Raw genomic sequence first — 23045 nt, 5'->3', positions numbered from 1 at the left:
CAGTTGTTTTTTTTTGTCAAGGCAGAGTACCATGAAGAGCAAGCGTAATCCATATGACACTATAAGTGCTAGACATCGGGTCTTGCGAGCCTCAGTAGGTAGACACTGCTTGTCTGACATTCAGTCTGACATTCGCTTTCTTTACTACACTGTTCCCTATCAGTTCTCCTGACATTCATGGGTCAAAGGGGATACCCAGATATTTTACTGAGGAAACTGAAGTGATGGTTCCCCATTACACTGGACATGTCTTCAAGGATTCCACTGGAAATAAGTCACTGACTTTTCTTGGGTTATTCTAGGTAATTTATACTATGTATGATAGTTGTACTTATGTGTAGCTGCACCTAGATAAACCTCGTAACATTGAGAAGTAAAACTAGATACAGCGTCCCGTAGCTCGATCGTTAGTTCACTCAATTCACACACCGGAGTTCGAATCTCCTCCGGTACGGCTGAAAAATATTAGGGACGTGTTTCCATAAGATACCTGCTATCATTGTTCACCCATCAGTTTAAAATGGGTACCTGGGTGTTAGTGGACTGGTGTGGGTCGCATCCTGGGACAAAATTGACCTAATTTGCCCGAAATGTTCTGCATAACAAGTGTCACTGATGTCAGCTATGGTCTGAATACCTTGTACATGTACTTGTAGTAAATAAATATTATTATTATTATTATTATTATTATTATTATAACCACCTGTCAGTTGTCTTTAAGAAAAAAAACTCCACAAGAGCAAGAATCAGTGGTTGCTTGTGTTCTTCGATTCCATGATTGTGATCGGTCTTGATGGTTATTAAATAAGAAAACAAGTTTATTTGGGTAAGGTACATATAAAAAGTTACACAAATTATTATACATATCAACATATGTAAATTTCATAGGATAACCCCAAAAAGTCAAAGTGACTTATTCCTAGTTGATCAGAGCCAGTAGGTGTAGGGAAACATGTTCAACGTTTCGACCATGGTGGGAAGTGATACCCAGACCCTGGGTAAAGATGGTGTCAACCATGCCATGATGGAGTCCACATGATGAGGTTGAGGAGGGAGGTGCAATATAAATCTCCCTCAATTTCTCGTCCTTCCTGGACAGGGAGTGACAATTGTCCATCTGGCAAAGTGGTGTCGCCATTGCTGATAAAGTCGGTACCTGACCAGCCGGGCTGTGGCTCGTACGTTGGATTGCGTGCAGCCAGCAGTAACAGCCTGGTTGATCAGGCTCTGATCCACCAGGAGGCCTGGTCACAGACCGGGCCGCGGGGGCGTTGACCCCCGGAACTCTCTCCAGGTAAACTCCAAGTTAGTTTCGTTTCTTGTAGGGAGACTTGTTTCTCCCAGGTTGCCGCAGGTTGTGCTTATTTTAGCTAAGTTTATCAAGATGGAGATGTTGAGGGGCTGGTGTCAAGTGACTCTGACAAGTTTGAGCTCATGAAGGTATCAAGTCACACTCAGCATGTCCAGGTTAGTGCATTTTTATTTTTCAGGCGCCTTGCTGGATTATATATTTTCATGACTCCTGTTTTCTAGTGCACTAATATGTTTAGCCTCTTGTTAAGTAAGTTTATTCAGGTACAGGTACACATAAATACAGGAAATAAGTAAGGACCCCAATGGAAATAAGTCATTTTGACTTTGGGTAATCTTAGGTTCTCTACACATGCTGCTATGTATGATAATCTGTGTAACTGTATTTGTGTATACCTGAATAAACTTACTTAAAGCAGCATATTGCAGATTACCTAGGTTAACCCAAAACAGTCAGTGACTTATTTCCATTGGCTGTCTTCAAGAAGCTGGACACAACTAACCAGGTTGTGGTTCGTATGTCAGTTTGTGTGCAGCCAACAGTAAACAGCCTGCTTGATCAAGCCCTGATCCACCGCAAAGCCTAATCATGGACCAGACTATCAAACAGATTTTGGATATTGTGTGGTTTACAGGTTTTAAAATATTAATTACAGAGGGGGCAACTAGGACACCTAGCATGGCTAGGCATTTCGGGCAGACTTAGATTAATTCTTAACTTTAAATTATTACAGATTATGGTATTAAGGCTAAGTGACTACATTATAGTTTGTGAGTTTAGCAATGTGAATGCCTTTGTTTTGGCACAATACATAGTATCTATATTGGAGTATCATAGGCAAACTTATGACTAGTTAGGATTCATTATTTTAAGATTAAGATTCGTATTTTTGTGTTTATAGTCAATGGATGAGTGAGTGTAAGTGTGAACCACCAGGTGGTTTACATGTAGTTAGTTGACGGGGTGTATCAGGGACGTATCAGGGACGTTGACCCCGAAACTCCTTCCAGGTATGAGTATTGTACTTATGCACCTGTGCCTAAATAAGGTTACTAGGGATCTCAAAGAACTTGAGGAATATTTTTGACATTAATAATTTAATGTGAATTTTTAATATTCTGGTTATTTTAATGTGGAAGTGCTCCAGTCAAGTAAGTAAGTAAGTTTATTCAGGTATACACAAATACAGTTACATAGAATTATCATACATAGCAGCATATGTGTAGAGAACCTAGGATAACCCAAAAAAGTCAGACAGAGTGACTTATAATCAACATTAAATGAAGGCTGAGGGCAATTATGGCCTACTGTGATGAATACTTTCACAGGCTTTCCATAAGTTCATTTCCAGAACACTAAAGGGCCCCTTCCTGCAAATCAATTTAAGGCCCTATTAAGAAATCACCTCATCACCCAAAATTAACCAGACTAATGTTTTACTTAATACCTACCAGTTACTCAAAAAACTCCTAAATAATTAATGACTGCTTAACTATGTGATCATTTACTTCAGACTTTAAATTGTTTACTCATTACTCCAAACTTACAATTATTTCAATTTCATTGTTTTAAATTGTGCTAAATTGTAATATACTTCATATTGTAAGTTGTGTTTGATGATTGCTCAACTATTTAATCATTACTTCAAACTTAAAATTCCTTCAACTTCATTGTTTTGAATTGTTAATGAGGAGCTGCTCAAAATAACACTTAACACTGGCAAAACCTACTATATTATGTTTGGTAGCAGAGCGGGTGCTGCGCAACTTAACATTAAGATCGACAGCACTCTAATTGCCAGACATAACGAGGGCAAATTTCTAGGCCTATACCACGACAACAACCTGAATTTCAGCACCCATATCCAACACATATCAAAAAAAGTATCCAAAACAGTTGGGATCCTCTCCAAGATACGATACTACGTGCTGCAAAATGCCCTTCTCACACTATACCATTCACTCATTTATCCATACCTCACCTATGCTATTTGTGCTTGGGGATCAACTGCAGCAATACACCTAAAGCCAATAATAACTCAACAAAAAGCTGCAATAAGAATAATCACTAATTCCCATCCCTGGCAACACCCCCCCCCCCACTCTTCATAGATCTAAACTTACTCCCTGTTCAGAACATCCACACTTACTACTGTGCAATCTACATATACAGGACCTTAAATTCCAATATTAACCTTGACCTAAAATGCTTTCTTGATAGTTGTGACAGGACCCACAGGCATAACACCAGACACAAACATCTCTATGACATTCCCCGTGTCCGACTAAACCTTTAGAGAAACTCAATGTATGTCAAAGGCCCTAAAATCTGGAACACACTACCTGGAAACTCTAGAACAGCAGACACATTCATCACCTTCAAAACTACTGTGGCCTGGTGGTTAACGCTCTCGCTTCACATGGCGAGGGCCTGGGTTCGATTCCCTGCCAGAGTAGAAACATTGGGCGTGTTTCTTTCCACCTGTTGTCTATGTTCCCCATCAGTAAAATGGGTACCTGTATGTTAGTCGACTGGTGTGGGTCGCATCCTGGGACACTGACCTAATTTGCCCGAGATGCTCAGCATAACAAGTGGCTTTCTATGTAGTAGTATGTCATTGTTGTCAGCTAGGACTGTATACCATGTACATGTACTTGTAGTAAATAATGATTATTATTATTATTATTATTATTATCTCCCTGATACACTCCATCAACTAACTACATAAAAACCACCTGGTGGTCCACATTTACACTCACTCACCATTTGACTATAAGCACAGAAATACGTATCCTAATCTTAAAATAATGATTCCAAATTAGTCATAAGTTTGCCTGTGATACTCCAATATAGAAACTATGTATTGTGCCAAAACAAAAGCATTCACATTGCTAAACTTACAAACTAGTATTTGTCACTTAGTATTTAGTCAACTTACTCCACAACTTGTTATAATTTAGGGTTAAGAATTAATGTAAGTTTGCCCAAAATGCCTAGCCATGCTAGGTGTTCTAGTGGCCCCCTCTGTAATTATTATTTTACTACATGTAAACCACACAATAACCAAAATCTGTCAACCCTGCATTGTAATCCTTATAGAGAATAAACTTTGATTTTATTTGATTTATTTTGTATATACGATATCAAACTAATTATTCTCTACTGAACTTGCTAAGGTCATATAGCGTTTTGAATATTCAGTTTTCTTGTATTTACTGTAACTCGCCCAATAACCATAAGTAAAATTACAGCACTGTTATTGCCTTATTAATCTTAAGTTAGTCTTAAGCTTGCCCAAAATGCTCTGCATATAAAGGGGCTTTTGGCATGTTCAACAAATTGTTACACTTCTTTGTACAAACATGTATCATGCTAAAATAAATTTGTTATTGTTATATACAGAGTCCTATATCCTCATAGGCAAAATATCTTCATAAATAAAATGCCATAACCTGCAAATTCTCTTTTATATATTTTATTTATTTATTATCACACCGGCCGATTCCCACCAAGGCAGGGTGGCCCGAAAAAGAAAAACTTTCACCATCATTCACTCCATCACTGTCTTGCCAGAAGGGTGCTTTACACTACAGTTTTTAAACTGCAACATTAACACCCCTCCTTCAGAGTGCAGGCACTGTACTTCCCATCTCCAGGACTCAAGTCCGGCCTGCCGGTTTCCCTGAATCCCTTCATAAATGTTACTTTGCTCACACTCCAACAGCACGTCAAGTATTAAAAACCATTTGTCTCCATTCACTCCTATCAAACACGCTCACGCATGCCTGCTGGAAGTCCAAGCCCCTCGCACACAAAACCTCCTTTACCCCCTCCCTCCAACCCTTCCTAGGCCGACCCCTACCCCGCCTTCCTTCCACTACAGACTGATACACTCTTGAAGTCATTCTGTTTCGCTCCATTCTCTCTACATGTCCGAACCACCTCAACAACCCTTCCTCAGCCCTCTGGACAACAGTTTTGGTAATCCCGCACCTCCTCCTAACTTCCAAACTACGAATTCTCTGCATTATATTCACACCACACATTGCCCTCAGACATGACATCTCCACTGCCTCCAGCCTTCTCCTCGCTGCAACATTCATCACCCACGCTTCACACCCATATAAGAGCGTTGGTAAAACTATACTCTCATACATTCCCCTCTTTGCCTCCAAGGACAAAGTTCTTTGTCTCCACAGACTCCTAAGTGCACCACTCACTCTTTTTCCCTCATCAATTCTATGATTCACCTCATCTTTCATAGACCCATCCGCTGACACGTCCACTCCCAAATATCTGAATACGTTCACCTCCTCCATACTCTCTCCCTCCAATCTGATATTCAATCTTTCATCACCTAATCTTTTTGTTATCCTCATAACCTTACTCTTTCCTGTATTCACCTTTAATTTTCTTCTTTTGCACACCCTACCAAATTCATCCACCAATCTCTGCAACTTCTCTTCAGAATCTCCCAAGAGCACAGTGTCATCGGCAAAGAGCAGCTGTGACAACTCCCACTTTGTGTGTGATTCTTTATCTTTTAACTCCACGCCTCTTGCCAAGACCCTCGCATTTACTTCTCTTACAACCCCATCTATAAATATATTAAACAACCACGGTGACATCACACATCCTTGTCTAAGGCCTACTTTTACTGGGAAAAAATTTCCCTCTTTCCTACATACTCTAACTTGAGCCTCACTATCCTCGTAAAAACTCTTCACTGCTTTCAGTAACCTACCTCCTACACCATACACTTGCAACATCTGCCACATTGCCCCCCTATCCACCCTGTCATACGCCTTTTCCAAATCCATGAATGCCACAAAGACCTCTTTAGCCTTATCTAAATACTGTTCACTTATATGTTTCACTGTAAACACCTGGTCCACACACCCCCTACCTTTCCTAAAGCCTCCTTGTTCATCTGCTATCCTATTCTCCGTCTTACTCTTAATTCTTTCAATTATAACTCTACCATACACTTTACCAGGTACACTCCTGGAGTTTACCTGGAGTTTACCTGGAGAGAGTTTCGGGGGTCAACGCCCCCGCGGCCCGGTCTGTGACCAGGCCTCCTGGTGGATCAGCGCCTGATCAACCAGGCTGTTGCTGCTGGCTGCACGCAAACCAACGTACGAGCCACAGCCCGGCTGATCAGGAACTGACTTTAGGTGCTTGTCCAGTGCCAGCTTGAAGACTGCCAGGGGTCTGTTGGTAATCCCCCTTATGTGTGCTGGGAGGCAGTTGAACAGTCTCGGTCCCCTGACACTTATTGTATGGTCTCTTAACGTGCTAGTGACACCCCTGCTTTTCATTGGGGGGATGGTGCATCGTCTGCCAAGTCTTTTGCTTTCGTAGTGAGTGATTTTCGTGTGCAAGTTCGGTACTAGTCCCTCTAGGATTTTCCAGGTGTATATAATCATGTATCTCTCCCTCCTGCGTTCCAGGGAATACAGGTTTAGAAACCTCAAGCGCTCCCAGTAATTGAGGTGTTTTATCTCCGTTATGCGCGCCGTGAAAGTTCTCTGTACATTTTCTAGGTCGGCAATTTCACCTGCCTTGAAAGGTGCTGTTAGAGTGCAGCAATATTCCAGCCTAGATAGAACAAGTGACCTGAAGAGTGTCATCATGGGCTTGGCCTCCCTAGTTTTGAAGGTTCTCATTATCCATCCTGTCATTTTTCTAGCAGATGCGATTGATACAATGTTATGGTCCTTGAAGGTGAGATCCTCCGACATAATCACTCCCAGGTCTTTGACGTTGGTGTTTCGCTCTATTTTGTGGCCAGAATTTGTTTTGTACTCAACAGACTTATCCCCCTATAATTTTTGCACTCTCTTTTATCCCCTTTGCCTTTATACAAAGGAACTATGCATGCTCTCTGCCAATCCCTAGGTACCTTACCCTCTTCCATACATTTATTAAATAATTGCACCAACCACTCCAAAACTATATCCCCACCTGCTTTTAACATTTCTATCTTTATCCCATCAATCCCGGCTGCCTTACCCCCTTTCATTTTACCTACTGCCTCACGAACTTCCCCCACACTCACAACTGGCTCTTCCTCACTCCTACAAGATGTTATTCCTCCTTGCCCTATACACGAAATCACAGCTTCCCTATCTTCATCAACATTTAACAATTCCTCAAAATATTCCTTCCATCTTCCCAATACCTCTACCTCTCCATTTAATAACTCTCCTCTCCTATTTTTAACTGACAAATCCATTTGTTCTCTAGGCTTTCTTAACTTGTTAATCTCACTCCAAAACTTTTTCTTATTTTCAACAAAATTTGTTGATAACATCTCACCCACTCTCTCATTTGCTCTCTTTTTACATTGCTTCACCACTCTCTTAACTTCTCTCTTTTTCTCCATATACTCTTCCCTCCTTGCATCACTTCTACTTTGTAAAAACTTCTCATATGCTAACTTTTTCTCCCTTACTACTCTCTTTACATCATCATTCCACCAATCGCTCCTCTTCCCTCCTGCACCCACTTTCCTGTAACCACAAACTTCTGCTGAACACTCTAACACTACATTTTTAAACCTACCCCATACCTCTTCGACCCCATTGCCTATGCTCTCATTAGCCCATCTATCCTCCAATAGCTGTTTATATCTTACCCTAACTGCCTCCTCTTTTAGTTTATAAACCTTCACCTCTCTCTTCCCTGATGCTTCTATTCTCCTTGTATCCCATCTACCTTTTACTCTCAGTGTAGCTACAACTAGAAAGTGATCTGATATATCTGTGGCCCCTCTATAAACATGTACATCCTGAAGTCTACTCAACAGTCTTTTATCTACCAATACATAATCCAACAAACTACTGTCATTTCGCCCTACATCATATCGTGTATACTTATTTATCCTCTTTTTCTTAAAATATGTATTACCTATAACTAAACCCCTTTCTATACAAAGTTCAATCAAAGGGCTCCCATTATCATTTACACCTGGCACCCCAAACTTACCTACCACACCCTCTCTAAAAGTTTCTCCTACTTTAGCATTCAAGTCCCCTACCACAATTACTCTCTCACTTGGTTCAAAGGCTCCTATACATTCACTTAACATCTCCCAAAATCTCTCTCTCTCCTCTGCATTCCTCTCTTCTCCAGGTGCATACACGCTTATTATGACCCACTTCTCGCATCCAACCTTTACTTTAATCCACATAATTCTTGAATTTACACATTCATATTCTCTTTTCTCCTTCCATAACTGATCATTTAACATTACTGCTACCCCTTCCTTTGCTCTAACTCTCTCAGATACTCCAGATTTAATCCCATTTATTTCCCCCCACTGAAACTCTCCTACCCCCTTCAGCTTTGTTTCGCTTAGGGCCAGGACATCCAACTTCTTTTCATTCATAACATCAGCAATCATCTGTTTCTTGTCATCCGCACTACATCCACGCACATTTAAGCAACCCAGTTTTATAAAGTTTTTCTTCTTCTCTTTTTTAGTAATTGTATACAGGAGAAGGGGTTACTAGCCCATTGCTCCCGGCATTTTAGTCGCCTCATACGACACGCATGGCTTACGGAGGAAAGATTCTTTTCCACTTCCCCATGGACAATAGAAGAAATAAAAAAGAACAAGAGCTATTTAGAAAAAGGAGAAAAACCTAGATGTATGTATATATATATATGCATGTGCGTGTCTGTGAAGTGTGACCAAAGTGTAAGTAGGAGTAGCAAGATATCCCTGTTATCTTAGCGTGTTTATGAGACAGAAAAAGAAACCAGCAATCCTACCATCATGCAAAACAGTTACAGGTTTTTGTTTCACAGTCATCTGGCAGGACGGTAGTACTTCCCTGGGTGGTTGCTGTCTACCAACCTACTACCTATTGTTGGTATATTCTATTACTGTATTACTAGGACAATCAATCAAGATACACAGGTGTCACTCCAGTTTTCCGGTACCCTTGGTTCCTAGGCCTTGCCAGAATATTGTTTTACTGGACCAACAGAGGCCACATAATAATTCAACAATAAACCTCTGACCCATTAACTTTAGTATAAATGAAACACATTTGTTAATTAGTGTACTTACAAAGAATCAAAGTACTACCACTCCAAACTTGGTAAATTTTAGAATTTTAGTGGAACTGTAGATGTAATCACAGGTGTGGAAGTTGTGATTAATCAGGATTACCTGTTTCATAGTTGATTATTTCATCATGGATTTGTGATGTTACCTGACCAGCCGAGCTGGGTACCTGACCAGCCGGGCTGTGGCTCATACGTTGGTTTGCGTGCAGCCAGCAGTAACAGCCTGGTTGATTAGGCTCTAATCCACCAGGAGGCCTGGTCACAGACCGGACCGTGGGGGCGTTGACCCCCAGAACTCTCTCCAGGTAAACTCCAGGTTATAGGGAGGACATCTGGGGTACTTGAAGCCACAGGATTTTCAGATGAAGGGCTACTGCTATGACACATTTTTCTTGGCTATCATATTGAATATTTCATCCAAGCTAAGCTGTTTAATGCATCAAATAAAAAATAATTAGCTCATGTTCTGTCACAAAGTAATGTTGTTCAAGCACTTTGATTAATTCACTTAATCGTAAGCTTCTATGTGCAGATTATTTGTGTATTGTTCCAGTCATGGTACTGTGCCTTTTTGTTCCTCACTTCACTCGTTAACTTGTCCATAGCCAAAGCTATTGATAGGTTAATTGTACAACTTATCACAGAATGGGAGGGACTTAAACCCATGGCAGACAAGTCCTAAAACTTGCAGTTAATAATTATTAGCAAAATACACTAAGAATCTCACAGAATTAAAGGATCACTACCCATCTGACCATAAAAGAAATATTAATCTCAATCTTAAAATAATGAATCCTGTGATACTCCAATACTGAAACTATGTACTGTGCCAAAACAAAAGCTTTCACATTGCTAAACTCACAAACTAGTATTTAGTCACTTAGCCATAATACCAACTTACCTCATAATTTGTAATATTTAAAAATTAAGAATTAAACTAAGTCTGCCCGAAATGCCTAGCCATGCTAGGTGTTCTAGTGGTACACTCTGTAATCATAATTTTACTACATGTAAACCACACAATAACCAAATTCTGTAAACTCAGCATTGTAATCCTTATAGAGAATAAACTTTGAATTTGAATTTGAACAGCTGCAGTGTAAACAATATAAGTGAGCATGTGCTACACACACACACACCATCTGTGGTACCCAGCAAACTAGTAGCAAAAACATGGTGCAGCAAAAGATGCCAAACCATCTGTTGCTGGAAAAATCAGTGTTGTATCTATATTTGACTGTCATTATGACCTGACAATTCATATAGTGTGGTACCTGGCTAGAAAAATGAGAGGATGGATAATGAGAACCTTCAAAACTAGGGATGCCAAGCCCATGATGACACTCTTCAGGTCGCTTGTTCTATCTAGGCTGGAATATTGCTGCACACTAACAGCACCTTTCAAGGCAGGTGAAATTGCTGACCTAGAAAATGTGTACAGTGAACCTTCACGGCGCGCATAACGGAGATAAAACACCTCAATTACTGGGAGTGCTTGAAGTTCCTGAATCTGTACTCCCTGGAATGCAGGCGGGAGAGATACATGATTATATACACCTGGAAAATCCTAGAGGGACTAGTACCGAACTTGCACACGAAAATCACTCACAACGAAAGCAAAAGACTCGGCAGGCGATGCAACATCCCGCAATGAAAAGCAGGGGTGTCACTAGCATGTTAAGAGACAACACAATAAGTGTCAGGAGCCCGAGACTGTTCAACTGCCTCCCAGCATACATAAGGGGTATTACCAATAGACCCCTGACTGTCTTCAAGCAGGCACTGGACAAGCACCTAAAGTCGGTACCTGACCAGCCGGGCTGTGGCTCGTACGTTGGATTGCGTGCAGCCAGCAGCAACAGCCTGGTTGATCAGGCTCTGATCCACCAGGAGGCCTGGTCACAGACCGGGCCACAGGGGCATTGACCCCTGGAACTCTCTCCAGGTAAACTCCAGGTAATTGTTGGCCTTCCTATCTCAGGTTATATTTTATTATGATCAATCCTTTTCTTGAGGTTGTTAATGAAGTTGTGCTTTTTGTGCTTGTTGATGTACCATATTCTCAGCTCTTCTTTCATACATTGCTACATTACACTGCAGCCTGTATCTACTTGAATAAGTGGTATACGGTCTGCTCTTGTATCATTCTCTTACATTTTTTTTTTTAACACTTCGGCCGTTTCCCATCGAGGCAGGGTGACCCAAAAAGAAAGAAAAAACTTTCATCATTCAACACTTTCACCATCACTCATACGTAATCACTGTTTTTGCAGAGGCACTCAGGTACAACAGTTTAGACATCCCTCCAAACTGCCAATATCCTGAACTCCTCCTTTAAAGTGCAGGCATTGTACTTCCCATTTCCAAGACTCAAGTTCGGCTAACCGATTTCCCTGAATCCCTTCAAAAAATATTACCCTGCTCACACTCTAACAGTTTGTCAGGTCCCAAAAACCATTTGTCTTCATTCACTCCTATCAAACACGCTCATGCACGCTTCCTGGAAATTCAAGCCCCTAGCCAACAAAACTTCCTTTACCTCTTCCCTCCAACCTTTTCTGGGATGACCCCTACCCCACTTTCCTTCCCCAATAGATTTATATACTCTCCAAGTCATTATCCTTTGTTCCATTCTCTCTAAATGACCAAACCACATCAACAGCCCCTCTTTAGCCCTCTGACTAATATATTTAGCAACTCCACACCTCCTAATTTCCACACTACAAATTCTCTGCATAATATTTATACCACATATTGCCCTTAGACATGACATCTTCACTGCCTCCAGCCGCCTCCTCGCTGCAGCATTTACAACCCACGCTTCACACCCACATAAGAGTATTGGTACCACTATACTCTCATACATTCCCTTCTTTGCCTCCATGGATAACGTTCTGTCTCCACAGATACCTCAATGCACCACTCACCTTTTTTCCTTCATCAGTTCTATGGTTTACCTCATCCTTCATAAACCCATCCACTGACAAGTCAACTCCCAAATATCTGAAAACATTCACTTCTTTCATACTCCCTCCCTCCAATGTGATATCCAATTTGTTTAATACCTGCATCACCTTACTCTTACCTATATTCACTTTCAACTTTCTACCTTTACACACCCTCCCAAACTCATTCACAAGCCTTTGCAACTTTTCTTTAGAATCCCCCAAAAGCACAGTATCATCAGCAAAAAGTAACTCCCATTTTCTGTTTGATTCCCCATAATTTAACCCCACCCCTCTCCCCAATGCCCTAGCATTTACTTCATTTACAACCCCATCTATAAATGAAAATGAAAATGTTTATATCCTTGCAAAGCTTACAATGTGTGATTTACATATTATAAAATATTAATTACAAGGAGTCCTCTAGCATGCCTAGGCATTTTGGGCCTAGGCATGCATTACACATCCCTGTCCATGACCTACTTTTACTGGGAAGTAATCTCTCTCTCTCTCTCTCTCTCTCTCTCTCCTAGACACCCTAACCTGAGCCTCACTATCCTCATAAAAACTCTTTACAGCATTTAGTAACTGCATATTCCATATGCTTGCAACATCTGCCACATTCCTCCCCTACCCACTCTTATCATATGCCTTTTCTAAATCTGTAAATGCAATGAAAACTTCCCTACCTTTATCTAAATACAGTTCACATATATCCTTCTATGTAAATGCCTGATCTACACATCCCCTACCCATTCTAAAGCCTCCTTGCTCATCTGCAATCCTGCTTTCTGTCTTACCTCAAATTCTTTCAATAGTAACCCTACTATACACTTTACCTGGTATACTCAGTAAACTTATTCCCCTCTAATTTTTACTATCTCTTTTGTCCCCCATTCCCTTTATATAAAAGGATTATCCACATGCTCTGCCAGTCCCTAGGTACCTTCCCCTCTCATACATTTATTAAACAAAAATACCAACCACTCCAACATTATATCTCCCCCTGCTTTTAACATTTCTGTCTTGATACCATCCATTCCAGCTGCTTTACCCCCTTTCATTCTACATAATGACTCTCGCACATTCTCTTACATGACCATGTTTTATTCCTGATGTTTTTCTAGTTTCCTTTTTACCTCCTCCACTCCTGTTATTAGGTGACTGAAATGCCTTTACCTGTGTCATAGCTTTTTTTTATGAGGATCCTCTCTGTCTTCCTTAGATGAACTGTTGCAAATATTTGTGTCCTCTGTTGTAGCTGTGACCTCAAATGCAATGGCCCAAAGCCTCAGATAGATATTCTCAGAAATGTATTCCCTGGAAGACTCCTGCTTATGCAGTGTCACTGAAATGTACTGCTTGGGGCTGAGACCATTACAGTAGAACCACAAAGCAATTCATAGGCAATTGCCCTTGCTTGTCTAAAATCTGTCGTGTAATTTGAGAAGCCAACACACTTGTTGGCAATATTTATTTCTACCGTCACTTTTACTGCTACTATGAACTACTGGTAACAAATGTGGTCTGAGTTAGTCCACAATAAATTGCTTTCTGTCAAACCACATTTAGGTTTCTGGTCATCTCATCATTGTCATGTTTGGGAAACTACACTCGCTCGCCAACGTAATGGACACACATCTCGCTCACTTGTATCTTGTGGGAAAATGCTCAGCACTACTCTGTGAAGATTGCCAGATTATATTATCAGTTCATCATCTCAATAGATTGTCCTGTCTACCAGCAGGCACAGAATTTACTTCGTGTCCTCACCTTCCTGAAGCACTTACTCTACCTGATCTCACTGAAAGTCCGGCCTTTGATTCATACTCCCTCTAACTTTTTATCAGACACTACCACCTTGCAGTGCTGTATGACCCTTTTGGTTTAATGCTTAATTTGATACTAGAATTATTATTACTACATAACTCACCAGTGAGGTTTGTCTATGAAAGGGTTGTAGTTCCAGGAACAGGCTTATCTTCCAGGTGAGAAAAAAATTAGGAAATACATGTACTGTATACAGATCTTGATGTATAGGGGCCCTTTTAGGAAGATACCTTAATGCTGTGAGGGGCTTTTGATCCAAGGGATAACATTTGGCTAAACTCTTTCAGGCTGCAGTTACACTGGTGAGGGAAGTCCCTGACAGTGTGATCTAAGGCATCAACAAAGACCATGTTTCCCCCACCATTGAAAGGCACTGCCTTCAGGAAAAATATATTGTATACAGTTATAGATGCATGGTGCTAGGAAAAATGGATAACTCGATTTGAACTGGAGAAATCACCATATCTACTGCATGTGTTGGTATATATTTTTATATATATATATATATATATATATATATATATATATATTAGTCTTAAAACAGGAGTAAAAGTTCAGTCATGTCATCAACGTTTATTTCACATGTACAGACATTAGTCACAGAAGTTTGAATAGCACTAAAAGATCTGAACATCAGTAAGGGGTACAGTTATATAGCAAGGCAGAAAAAGTAGAAGAAAAACAGAGATGGCTACAGAGGTGACACAGGAGAGAAGCAAGCCAAGTCACATCCATCAGCTACGTAATCAGTTACACATGGTATGTAACATTAATTGCAAGTTTGTCTCAGGAACCTGCACTTGGAATTTGTTTAATTTTCCAGTTTACAAGGTAATGGCAAGAGGAATAGCAATCAATACTTGAAAGTTCACTAAGAACTATCCATGGTGATCTACTATATGTACCAAAGTTGTCTTTGTTTTATATCCTTTCCCATACTGATAAGGAAATAGACCACTTGCTGTTTGCTAAATTCTTTTGATATTACTCTTCTTGAAAATATTGTCACTGAAATTTTTGCTAGTGCCCAGTAATTAGTGAACATGGTGATTATCTTTCTGCTAAATTACTTTTGATGGGCTTTTCATGTTAGTGCAAATGATACATTGAGGAACATAAATTAGTCATGATTATGTAGATAAGGGTCAACATGAATTGATTGGAATGAGAAGAAAAGGCAATGTTGGTTTTGTCGTTCTTCATGAGCGGCATTAGGACAAAAGTTAGAAGATTTTGATTAGAGAATATTCACAGCAATACTGGAATTCATTGTAAGGTTTTTCTCTACTACAAATGTTGGGAAGGAAAGTAAACTTGGAACTAGTACCACCAAATATCACTTGCAGAACTGCACAACATTGACTTACATTAATCATTTTCAATGACTCCCTCCAGTACTCCATGACTAAATATAGTCTCTTAAGTTTAGAAAGTAAACCAAATACTTGTTTTATATAAATCTGAAGGAATAGCTGCTTTGTATGTTACCAGTGTTGATTGGTATTTGGCATCATATATCTCATTTAAGGCTTGTCAAAATCCTCATAAAACACAATGACAGTAACAAAACTGGTACGTACTAAAAACTTGATGCCTGGCATGACATGTACCAAAGGCCATACTTCCTTAATTGAATGTGTCAGAAATGCTACATTCATCACATGGGCGCATCATTGGCACACTTACAAGTGCATCAGTGTCACGTGCCCAGTGTGAGTGCTTTAATGCCACATTGTGTATCAATACCAAACTCTTATGCAAGAACATTAGTGCCAAAGGGGCTTGGAAGAGCACATCAATGGCACTAGGCTCATCTGAGTCTTTTGTGTCACAGTATTTGACTATAAATATCTAAAAGTGTGTCAGTACCACACTCCCTCAAGTGTTGCTAATGATATAAAAAGAGAATGATTAACTGCCCTAACTTGCCTTAATTGTATAAAACTGAGTGTCAACATCATAGCCCATTATAACTGGATCATAAAGGAAAGACTTGCAGGTCATTTATCTTGTGGGCACAAGAAATATTTTCATTACCAACTTAACTAGGCTAGAGCACATCTAATGCTGGTCTATGTACAATGAGATGTACAATAAAAACTTTCTCGAAAATAAATATACATAAATGTTTTATTATTTACAACACAACTCCAAAGGCATAATTATAATATGTATTTCATATCTATCAAATTCTATATTTTAAAGGTAATAGAGTACATTATTTGGTTCAGATATTTAATTTTAACTACTGAGAATTCTATACATAACAACCATATTGCCACCATTATTTTGTTTGACATTTAAAAAATTTAAAATTGTCATGGAAAATGGAAGAATTTCTAACAATTAACATCAAGCTTTAAATTAAAGGACAACATAAAAAAATGCTATAATATAAAAATGATGGAATGACTTAAGAAAGGGCTCAAATACACACATTTCTTCACTTTAAAAAATCAACATGCCAAAAATATTTAAATCCCAACAAAACTGACCAAGTATTTTACTTCCAATCTCAACCTATTTATACTAATTTGTTCCCCTCAAAGAAGGTCCCTTGCTGTTGGTGATCCAAGGAACTGGACCTGCCCTCCCCTTCCCTTTGGTGCTGTATGACCCATACAGGCTTAGCACGCCCCCATGAATGTAATACAGTCAAATCTCATTATCCCAAAATCATTGGAGCCAAGCGTGTTACAGCACAGCCGAAATTTTGCCTTATGTACAGAAAATTGCTTACTTCTCCTCAGTTTTGTTACAAGAATAAGGGAAACAGGCAAGGAGGGAGGGAGATATATATATATATATATATATATATATATATATATATATATATATATATATATATATATATATATATATATATATAATATATACACACACACACACACACACATACATACATACATACATACATACATAGATAGGTGAATGAAAGAGACCCAACACCTTGGGGAAAGATAGTCCTTCCTTTCTTTGCAGAGAATCTGATTGATTGCTTAACATTCTCCAAGGTGCTATATGATCAGTATGGCTTTAGCATTCCCCTATGAAATAAAGAAAATAAATAAAGCATGAAATAAATTTCATATAATTTTGACATTTTTGGCTTGGCACCATGTAGAGCTATGTCATGTTCATATTATATCTATAATTAAGTCACACATTACAGGCTGAAGGTTAAAAATGTGTATTGTACATACTTCATACAGCAATCATTGCTTTACACACTCTCTCCTCTCTGCTGGCCATTTAATGTGACCAGTGTGAAAAGCACATCCCTCTACCCACTGAAACCCTCCCCCCTCCACACTTACCATTTCCTTTACAATGTACTCCATCCTCTTGCTCCCACCTCACCCACTTTCTTTTGTGTGCACACGTACGTGTGTGTGTGTGTGTGTGTGTGTGTGTGTGTAAGTACTTGCCTGTGAGTGAGAATGCATTTTTGTGGGGCAGAGTAGCTGCTACCTCTGCTGTCCATGTCTGGACATCAGCTGACGTGAGACTGAGGAGCTCAACCATTGTCCTTCAGCTGCATTGATACAAGCCATTTCTTGTAAATGTGGCACATGGAAAGAGCTAGTTCATTATTAAATTCAAATTTAAAGCATTGGGATTTGTATGTTGTAAACACTGCAATCATCAACAAGTGTCATCTGTGGCCTCCATAAATCACTACAGTACCACTTGGCATGCATTTACAGTTTTAATACTATACAAAAATATAGTGTTGATAAAATATGGTGCTCTAGATTAATCTTTAAAGGTATTTTAATTTTTTTTATGATTTTGACTGGAAGTGTTATGCTCATCAATTTTAAAGTATTCTTTGTGGGGCAGCGAATTTTCGGCTCGACTAGTTTCAGGATAACGGAGTTTGACTGTATATTAATTTGCTATGTGTATTTCATAATTACTCAACATAATTTATGTAGTTAACTTTTAGGTACTTGGCCAAGTAATATATTACAACACTAGTGGCACAGAGGCATGACAGAAAATGATGGCCGAGTAAGATTTCTAAGTTACAAACACAATGACCTTCCTCATAATTCCACTCAGCACAATATTATAACTTCTATAAAGGCATACATTCCCACCTTTAACAGAACTTCCAGGTTCATCACTTAACATCTGAGACACATAAAACATCACAATATTACATATACAACAATTGGCTGACTTTTCAAAGACACTAGGATTTGAGAATAACACTGATGCCCTGTCACTGATAAGTCCACTTCATCTGGGTGCTTCAAGAGAAAAGTGTGCTTTATTATTATCTGCAGTAGTGATTATATTCATGCTCTTCCTCAAAATCAACCACTGACTACTCTTTAACTTGTTATAGAACAGATGGTAAAATATAGCATAAATATGCAGTATCATTGCTTTTAAATTTCAAAAAAATTATAGAATTATTTAGCTATATATATATATAATGCTTCACAGCATTAAAATAATATTCATGCTGAGGACTTCAAAGAATATAAGAGTTATGTACTAGCAATGTGCAGTAGCTAAATTTCACTCTATTTCACTCTACAGTATATTATTAACATTGCAGTTTTCCATTTAGTGTATGGAAAGAGTTGCCTTCCACTGCTCATTTCATTCATGAAGGTATCAATGTTTATGAAATAAGATTCAGATTAAAATTTAAATGTTATCATTTTGATAAAAGTTTCTAGGACAATATACAATGGAGTTACCTGACAATAACAAGGATGGTGTACAGAATATAGATTAATCAGTCTCTTATCATCCCTTAATAAATTAAATCTTATGCACACATATATATGTATATATATAATAGGTGACTATTGAAAGATAAACTAAAGCTACATTTTTCCTTGAAAAGACTTTTTAAAATCTAGTTCTTTCATGTGGTAGTCAACAGTGAAGCTGGACCAGGATCACCCATGATCAGCGGGGCAATAATCAATGCGAAGTTAGGTCTGTCTGTCTGTCTCTCTCTCTCTCTCTCTCACACACTATCGCCTTCTACCCAGACCCATGGGAGCTTATTTAGAATAAGTGTGCAAGAGACTGCATAGAGAGCCCTACTACATAGCAACTCTGGCCAAACAAGTTCCCTAATAAACTTGACAGTCAATTGTAATTTACAAAGAATTAAAGTGATATGTAATCAGTAAAATGCATCAACACACTGATATAATCACATTTAAATGGTTAAATTATTTACTGTGCTGGCTGAAATGTATTGTACAGTATAACATGTTCTAATGGCTGCTAAAATATAAAAAAAAAACCTCAATTTTTCTCTTTTTACAAAAATATTGCATTTTTCCTTATGATTTTTTTTAAATTCTTAGGCTTCCAAACAAATTTTCCTGTGTGTCATTAGGTACTTTAATTTTTTTAAAGAAAATTTTTAATCGAGTGGGAAAAGCATTAATTTTGTTTGGTAGGTTATCAGCACCAGTGACTGATTGCAAGAGATGTCTTAAAAGTAAGTCTGCAATATGCAAAAATTAGGAAAGTGCTCAGAATGCAAAACAGAATTCATAAATGTGAAATTGTGAGCTGCAAATGTACCCTTATTCATTTTGATAGTGAAAGATAGAATTTAAAAAATATATATATGCAAGGAGCACTTTTAACATTGTAAATAAAATACTATAGATACTGTACTATTACACTTGAAAAAATATAAATTCAATTACTGTAAAATTTTGAATCCTTTCCACTTAATATATAACAGATATAATACAACAATTGCCTTAATCACAAATTTAATCAACATGCTGATGTAAACAGTAATCTGATTATAATGGTACAAAATGAAAATGTAATTTTACCCTTAAAATGCATTTTACAAACTTAAATTTCAAGCAATGGCACAACTTTGTCACTCATTTAAATGACCTTCAAAGAATTTATACACCTCAGAACTTTTTGCTTTTTATGCTTTAATAATAAGTATACTGTTCCTAGTATTTTTAAACTGGAATACTTATATTATAATATAATTCTGAATATAAAATGGTGAGACTTTATACAATAAACTCTTCTTTATTTCTTCTACATAAATTGTTCTCATACAGATTATCTACACTTTCATGGTGTAACAATAACAAATCAACTTCAATAGCACTTTGTTTTCTGATAGATGATGAATAGCCCCTGGGTCTTGGCAAAGGTGGCAGCAGGTATGGATGTTGGGAGAATTTAAGGAAGAGGCACTGTCACATTGACATAGCTCACAGGAAAGAGCCCAGTCTTTCCATTAATTGTTCCCTCAAACCAATTCTCATCAATCCGCTGGGTAAGGGTAATGTTGTCTCCCTCCTGTAAGGTAAATAAAAAAAAATTAAGAGTATATTGCCTAATACTAATGTTACTTATGATCACCAACGATACAGCATGATTTAGTAGTGCATTTCCTATAATTTCTAAAAAAAAATTTACATAGATACAGTGGACCCCCGGTTAACGATATTTTTTCACTCCGTATGTTCAGGTGCCAGTACTGACCGAATTTATTCCCATAAGGAATATTGTGAAGTAGATTAGTCCATTTCAGACCCCCAAACATACACATACAAACGCACTTACATAAATACACTTACATAATTGGTCGCATTCGGAGGTAATCGTTATGCGGGGGTCCACTGTATATAGATGTGTGGGGAATTGGACATGATTATGGGTAAGTTTTTGTTTTTAATTAAGGTGATATTGTATAGGTGCATAACTTCTGCATACTATAATTGAGTATTATGCACCAAATTCATTTCTTTAATACTCCAGCCGTCTTCCAACAATATAGGGTGACCTAACAAAGAAGAAAACATTTTCATTATCACTCATTCAATCATTATCTTGCCAGAAGGGAGCAGATATCACAGTTCAGATGGCCATAGAAACTGCAACATCCCCACCCCTCCTTCAGAGTGAAGGCCCTATACTTCTCACCTTCAAAACTCAAGTTCAGCTAACTGGTTTCCCTGAATCTCCTCACAAATGTTACCAGGCTCACAATCAGCATTGTTAAATCTTAAAAACTACTTGCCTCCACTCCTGTCTAATATGCTCACACAAGCCTGTTGGATATCCACATCTACTGCACTCAAAACCTCCTTTACCCCTCCAACATAACCTATGAAGACCCCTACCCCTATCCCTCCACACCACATTTATGTGCCCTCCTAGTCATTCTACTTTTTCCCACTTATATACAGTAGTTAACTATTATTTTTGTTTTTAAACCCTGAACGTTAGCAAAAACACGGAAGGAGGATTTATTCTTCAGGTTGTCTGAATTACTGGGCTTGTTGAAGTACCTCTAGTAATGTACTCTTTTGTAATACAGCATTTGTACTCTTTTTTTTTTTTTTTTTTTTTTTTTCCGGTACTAGTTGTACTGTGGGCTGTTGTAGGTTCGACCATGTTGTGTGAAACATAGGAATATTGTGTTGCACTGCCGTATACTTATGGACCTCGTTTTTTTTCTTGTTTGTCCAATTTATCTTTCTCTGCCTCAAAAATTATTTTTTGTTTACCACTTATCTATTGATTTAATACATAATTTTGTAGCACTGTGTACTTTTCACATGGAGCTTTGGGCAATTTGGGTCCACACAATTTCTGGTTTCCACTAATGATTACTACATCTTAAGGTGAAAATACCTGTAATTTTTATACCTAATGTATAAGTATATGGGTATATCCCAAACAAAACCTGTATCTATGGTACTTCAACAGTCTATGACAGATAAGTAATAATATCTACTTGTCAGTATAGTAATGGTGTGTGAACAGAATGTCATAATGATTTGCAGTTCAATAGAAAAGTTTACTATAGTGATGGTATCATCTGAAAAACGAAGATGATCAATGATAAGGGGATAATACAGGTCCACATCCCTTTATCTGAAACCCTTGGGGCCAGTATTGTTTCAAAATTCAGAATAATTCTCAATGCTGTCACATGGCAGTGTGACCCAGCACCGAGATGACTGATGCTCCACACTCGACAAAAAGCCTTCGGTTTTCGGAACTTTTCCAATTTCAGAATTTCGGATTAAGGGGTGTGGACCTGTAATATAATTAAGTACCAAATCTGACAACAAAAGGAAGGCAGACTAAAAGCAACAGCTTTAATATTTATCAAATAACCTTCAGGTTATTTGATAAATAGTCATCAGAGCAGAGATTTATTTTACTTGTGGAGACAAAGAACTTTGTCCTTGGAGGCAAAGACGGGAGTGTATGAGAGTATAGTTTTACCAAAGCTCTTATATGGGTGTGAAGCATGGGTGATGAATGTTGCAGCGAGGAGAAGGCTGGAGGCAGTGGAGATGTCATGTCTGAGGGCAATGTGTGGTGTGAATATAATGCAGAGAATTCGTAGTTTGGAAGTTAGGAGGAGGTGCGGGATTACCAAAACTGTTGTCCAGAGGGCTGAGGAAGGGTTGTTGAGGTGGTTCGGACATGTAGAGAGAATGGAGCGAACAGAGTGACTTCAAGAGTGTATCAGTCTGTAGTGGAAGGAAGGCGGGGTAGGGGTCAGCCTAGATAAGGTTGGAGGGAGGGGGTAAAGGAGGTTTTGTGTGCGAGGGGCTTGGACTTCCAGCAGGCATGTGTGAGCGTGTTTGATAGGAGTGAATGGAGACAAATGGTTTTTAATACTTGACGTGCTGTTGGAGTGTGAGCAAAGTAACAATTATGAAGGGGTTCAGGGAAACCGGCAGGCCGGACTTGAGTCCTGGAGATGGGAAGTACAGTGCCTGCACTCTGAAGGAGGGGTGTTAATGTTGCAGTTTAAAAACTGTAGTGTAAAGCACCCTTCTGGCAAGACAGTGATGGAGTGAATGATGGTGAAAGTTTTTCTTTTTCGGGCCACCCTGCCT

The 23045-nt window shown here is 38.7% G+C and overlaps 1 protein-coding gene and 1 long non-coding RNA gene across 13 annotated transcripts in view; one reads left to right on the top strand and one right to left on the bottom strand.

Annotated features, from left to right (window-relative positions):
* Positions 1-812: 812 nt before the first annotated feature.
* Positions 813-23045, top strand: part of LOC138852571 (uncharacterized) — a 55906-nt gene continuing 33673 nt past the window's right edge. The window contains exon 1 of the long non-coding RNA XR_011391880.1: positions 813-2322. This is a non-coding gene — a long non-coding RNA (uncharacterized lncRNA). The remainder of the gene's footprint in view (positions 2323-23045) is intronic.
* Positions 14725-23045, bottom strand: part of EndoA (SH3 domain containing GRB2 like, endophilin-A) — a 388245-nt gene continuing 379924 nt past the window's right edge. For all 12 annotated transcript variants that reach the window (XM_070084141.1, XM_070084140.1, XM_070084150.1 and 9 more), the window contains one exon: positions 14725-20481. In XM_070084141.1, the coding sequence (XP_069940242.1) occupies positions 20362-20481 (120 nt within the window). In that variant the 3' untranslated portion in view covers positions 14725-20361. The remainder of the gene's footprint in view (positions 20482-23045) is intronic.

Source organism: Cherax quadricarinatus, chromosome 11 (genome assembly GCF_038502225.1).
Source record: "Cherax quadricarinatus isolate ZL_2023a chromosome 11, ASM3850222v1, whole genome shotgun sequence".
NCBI classification, from domain to species: Eukaryota; Metazoa; Arthropoda; class Malacostraca; order Decapoda; family Parastacidae; genus Cherax; species Cherax quadricarinatus.
This window is presented reverse-complemented; position numbering and strand designations above follow the sequence as displayed.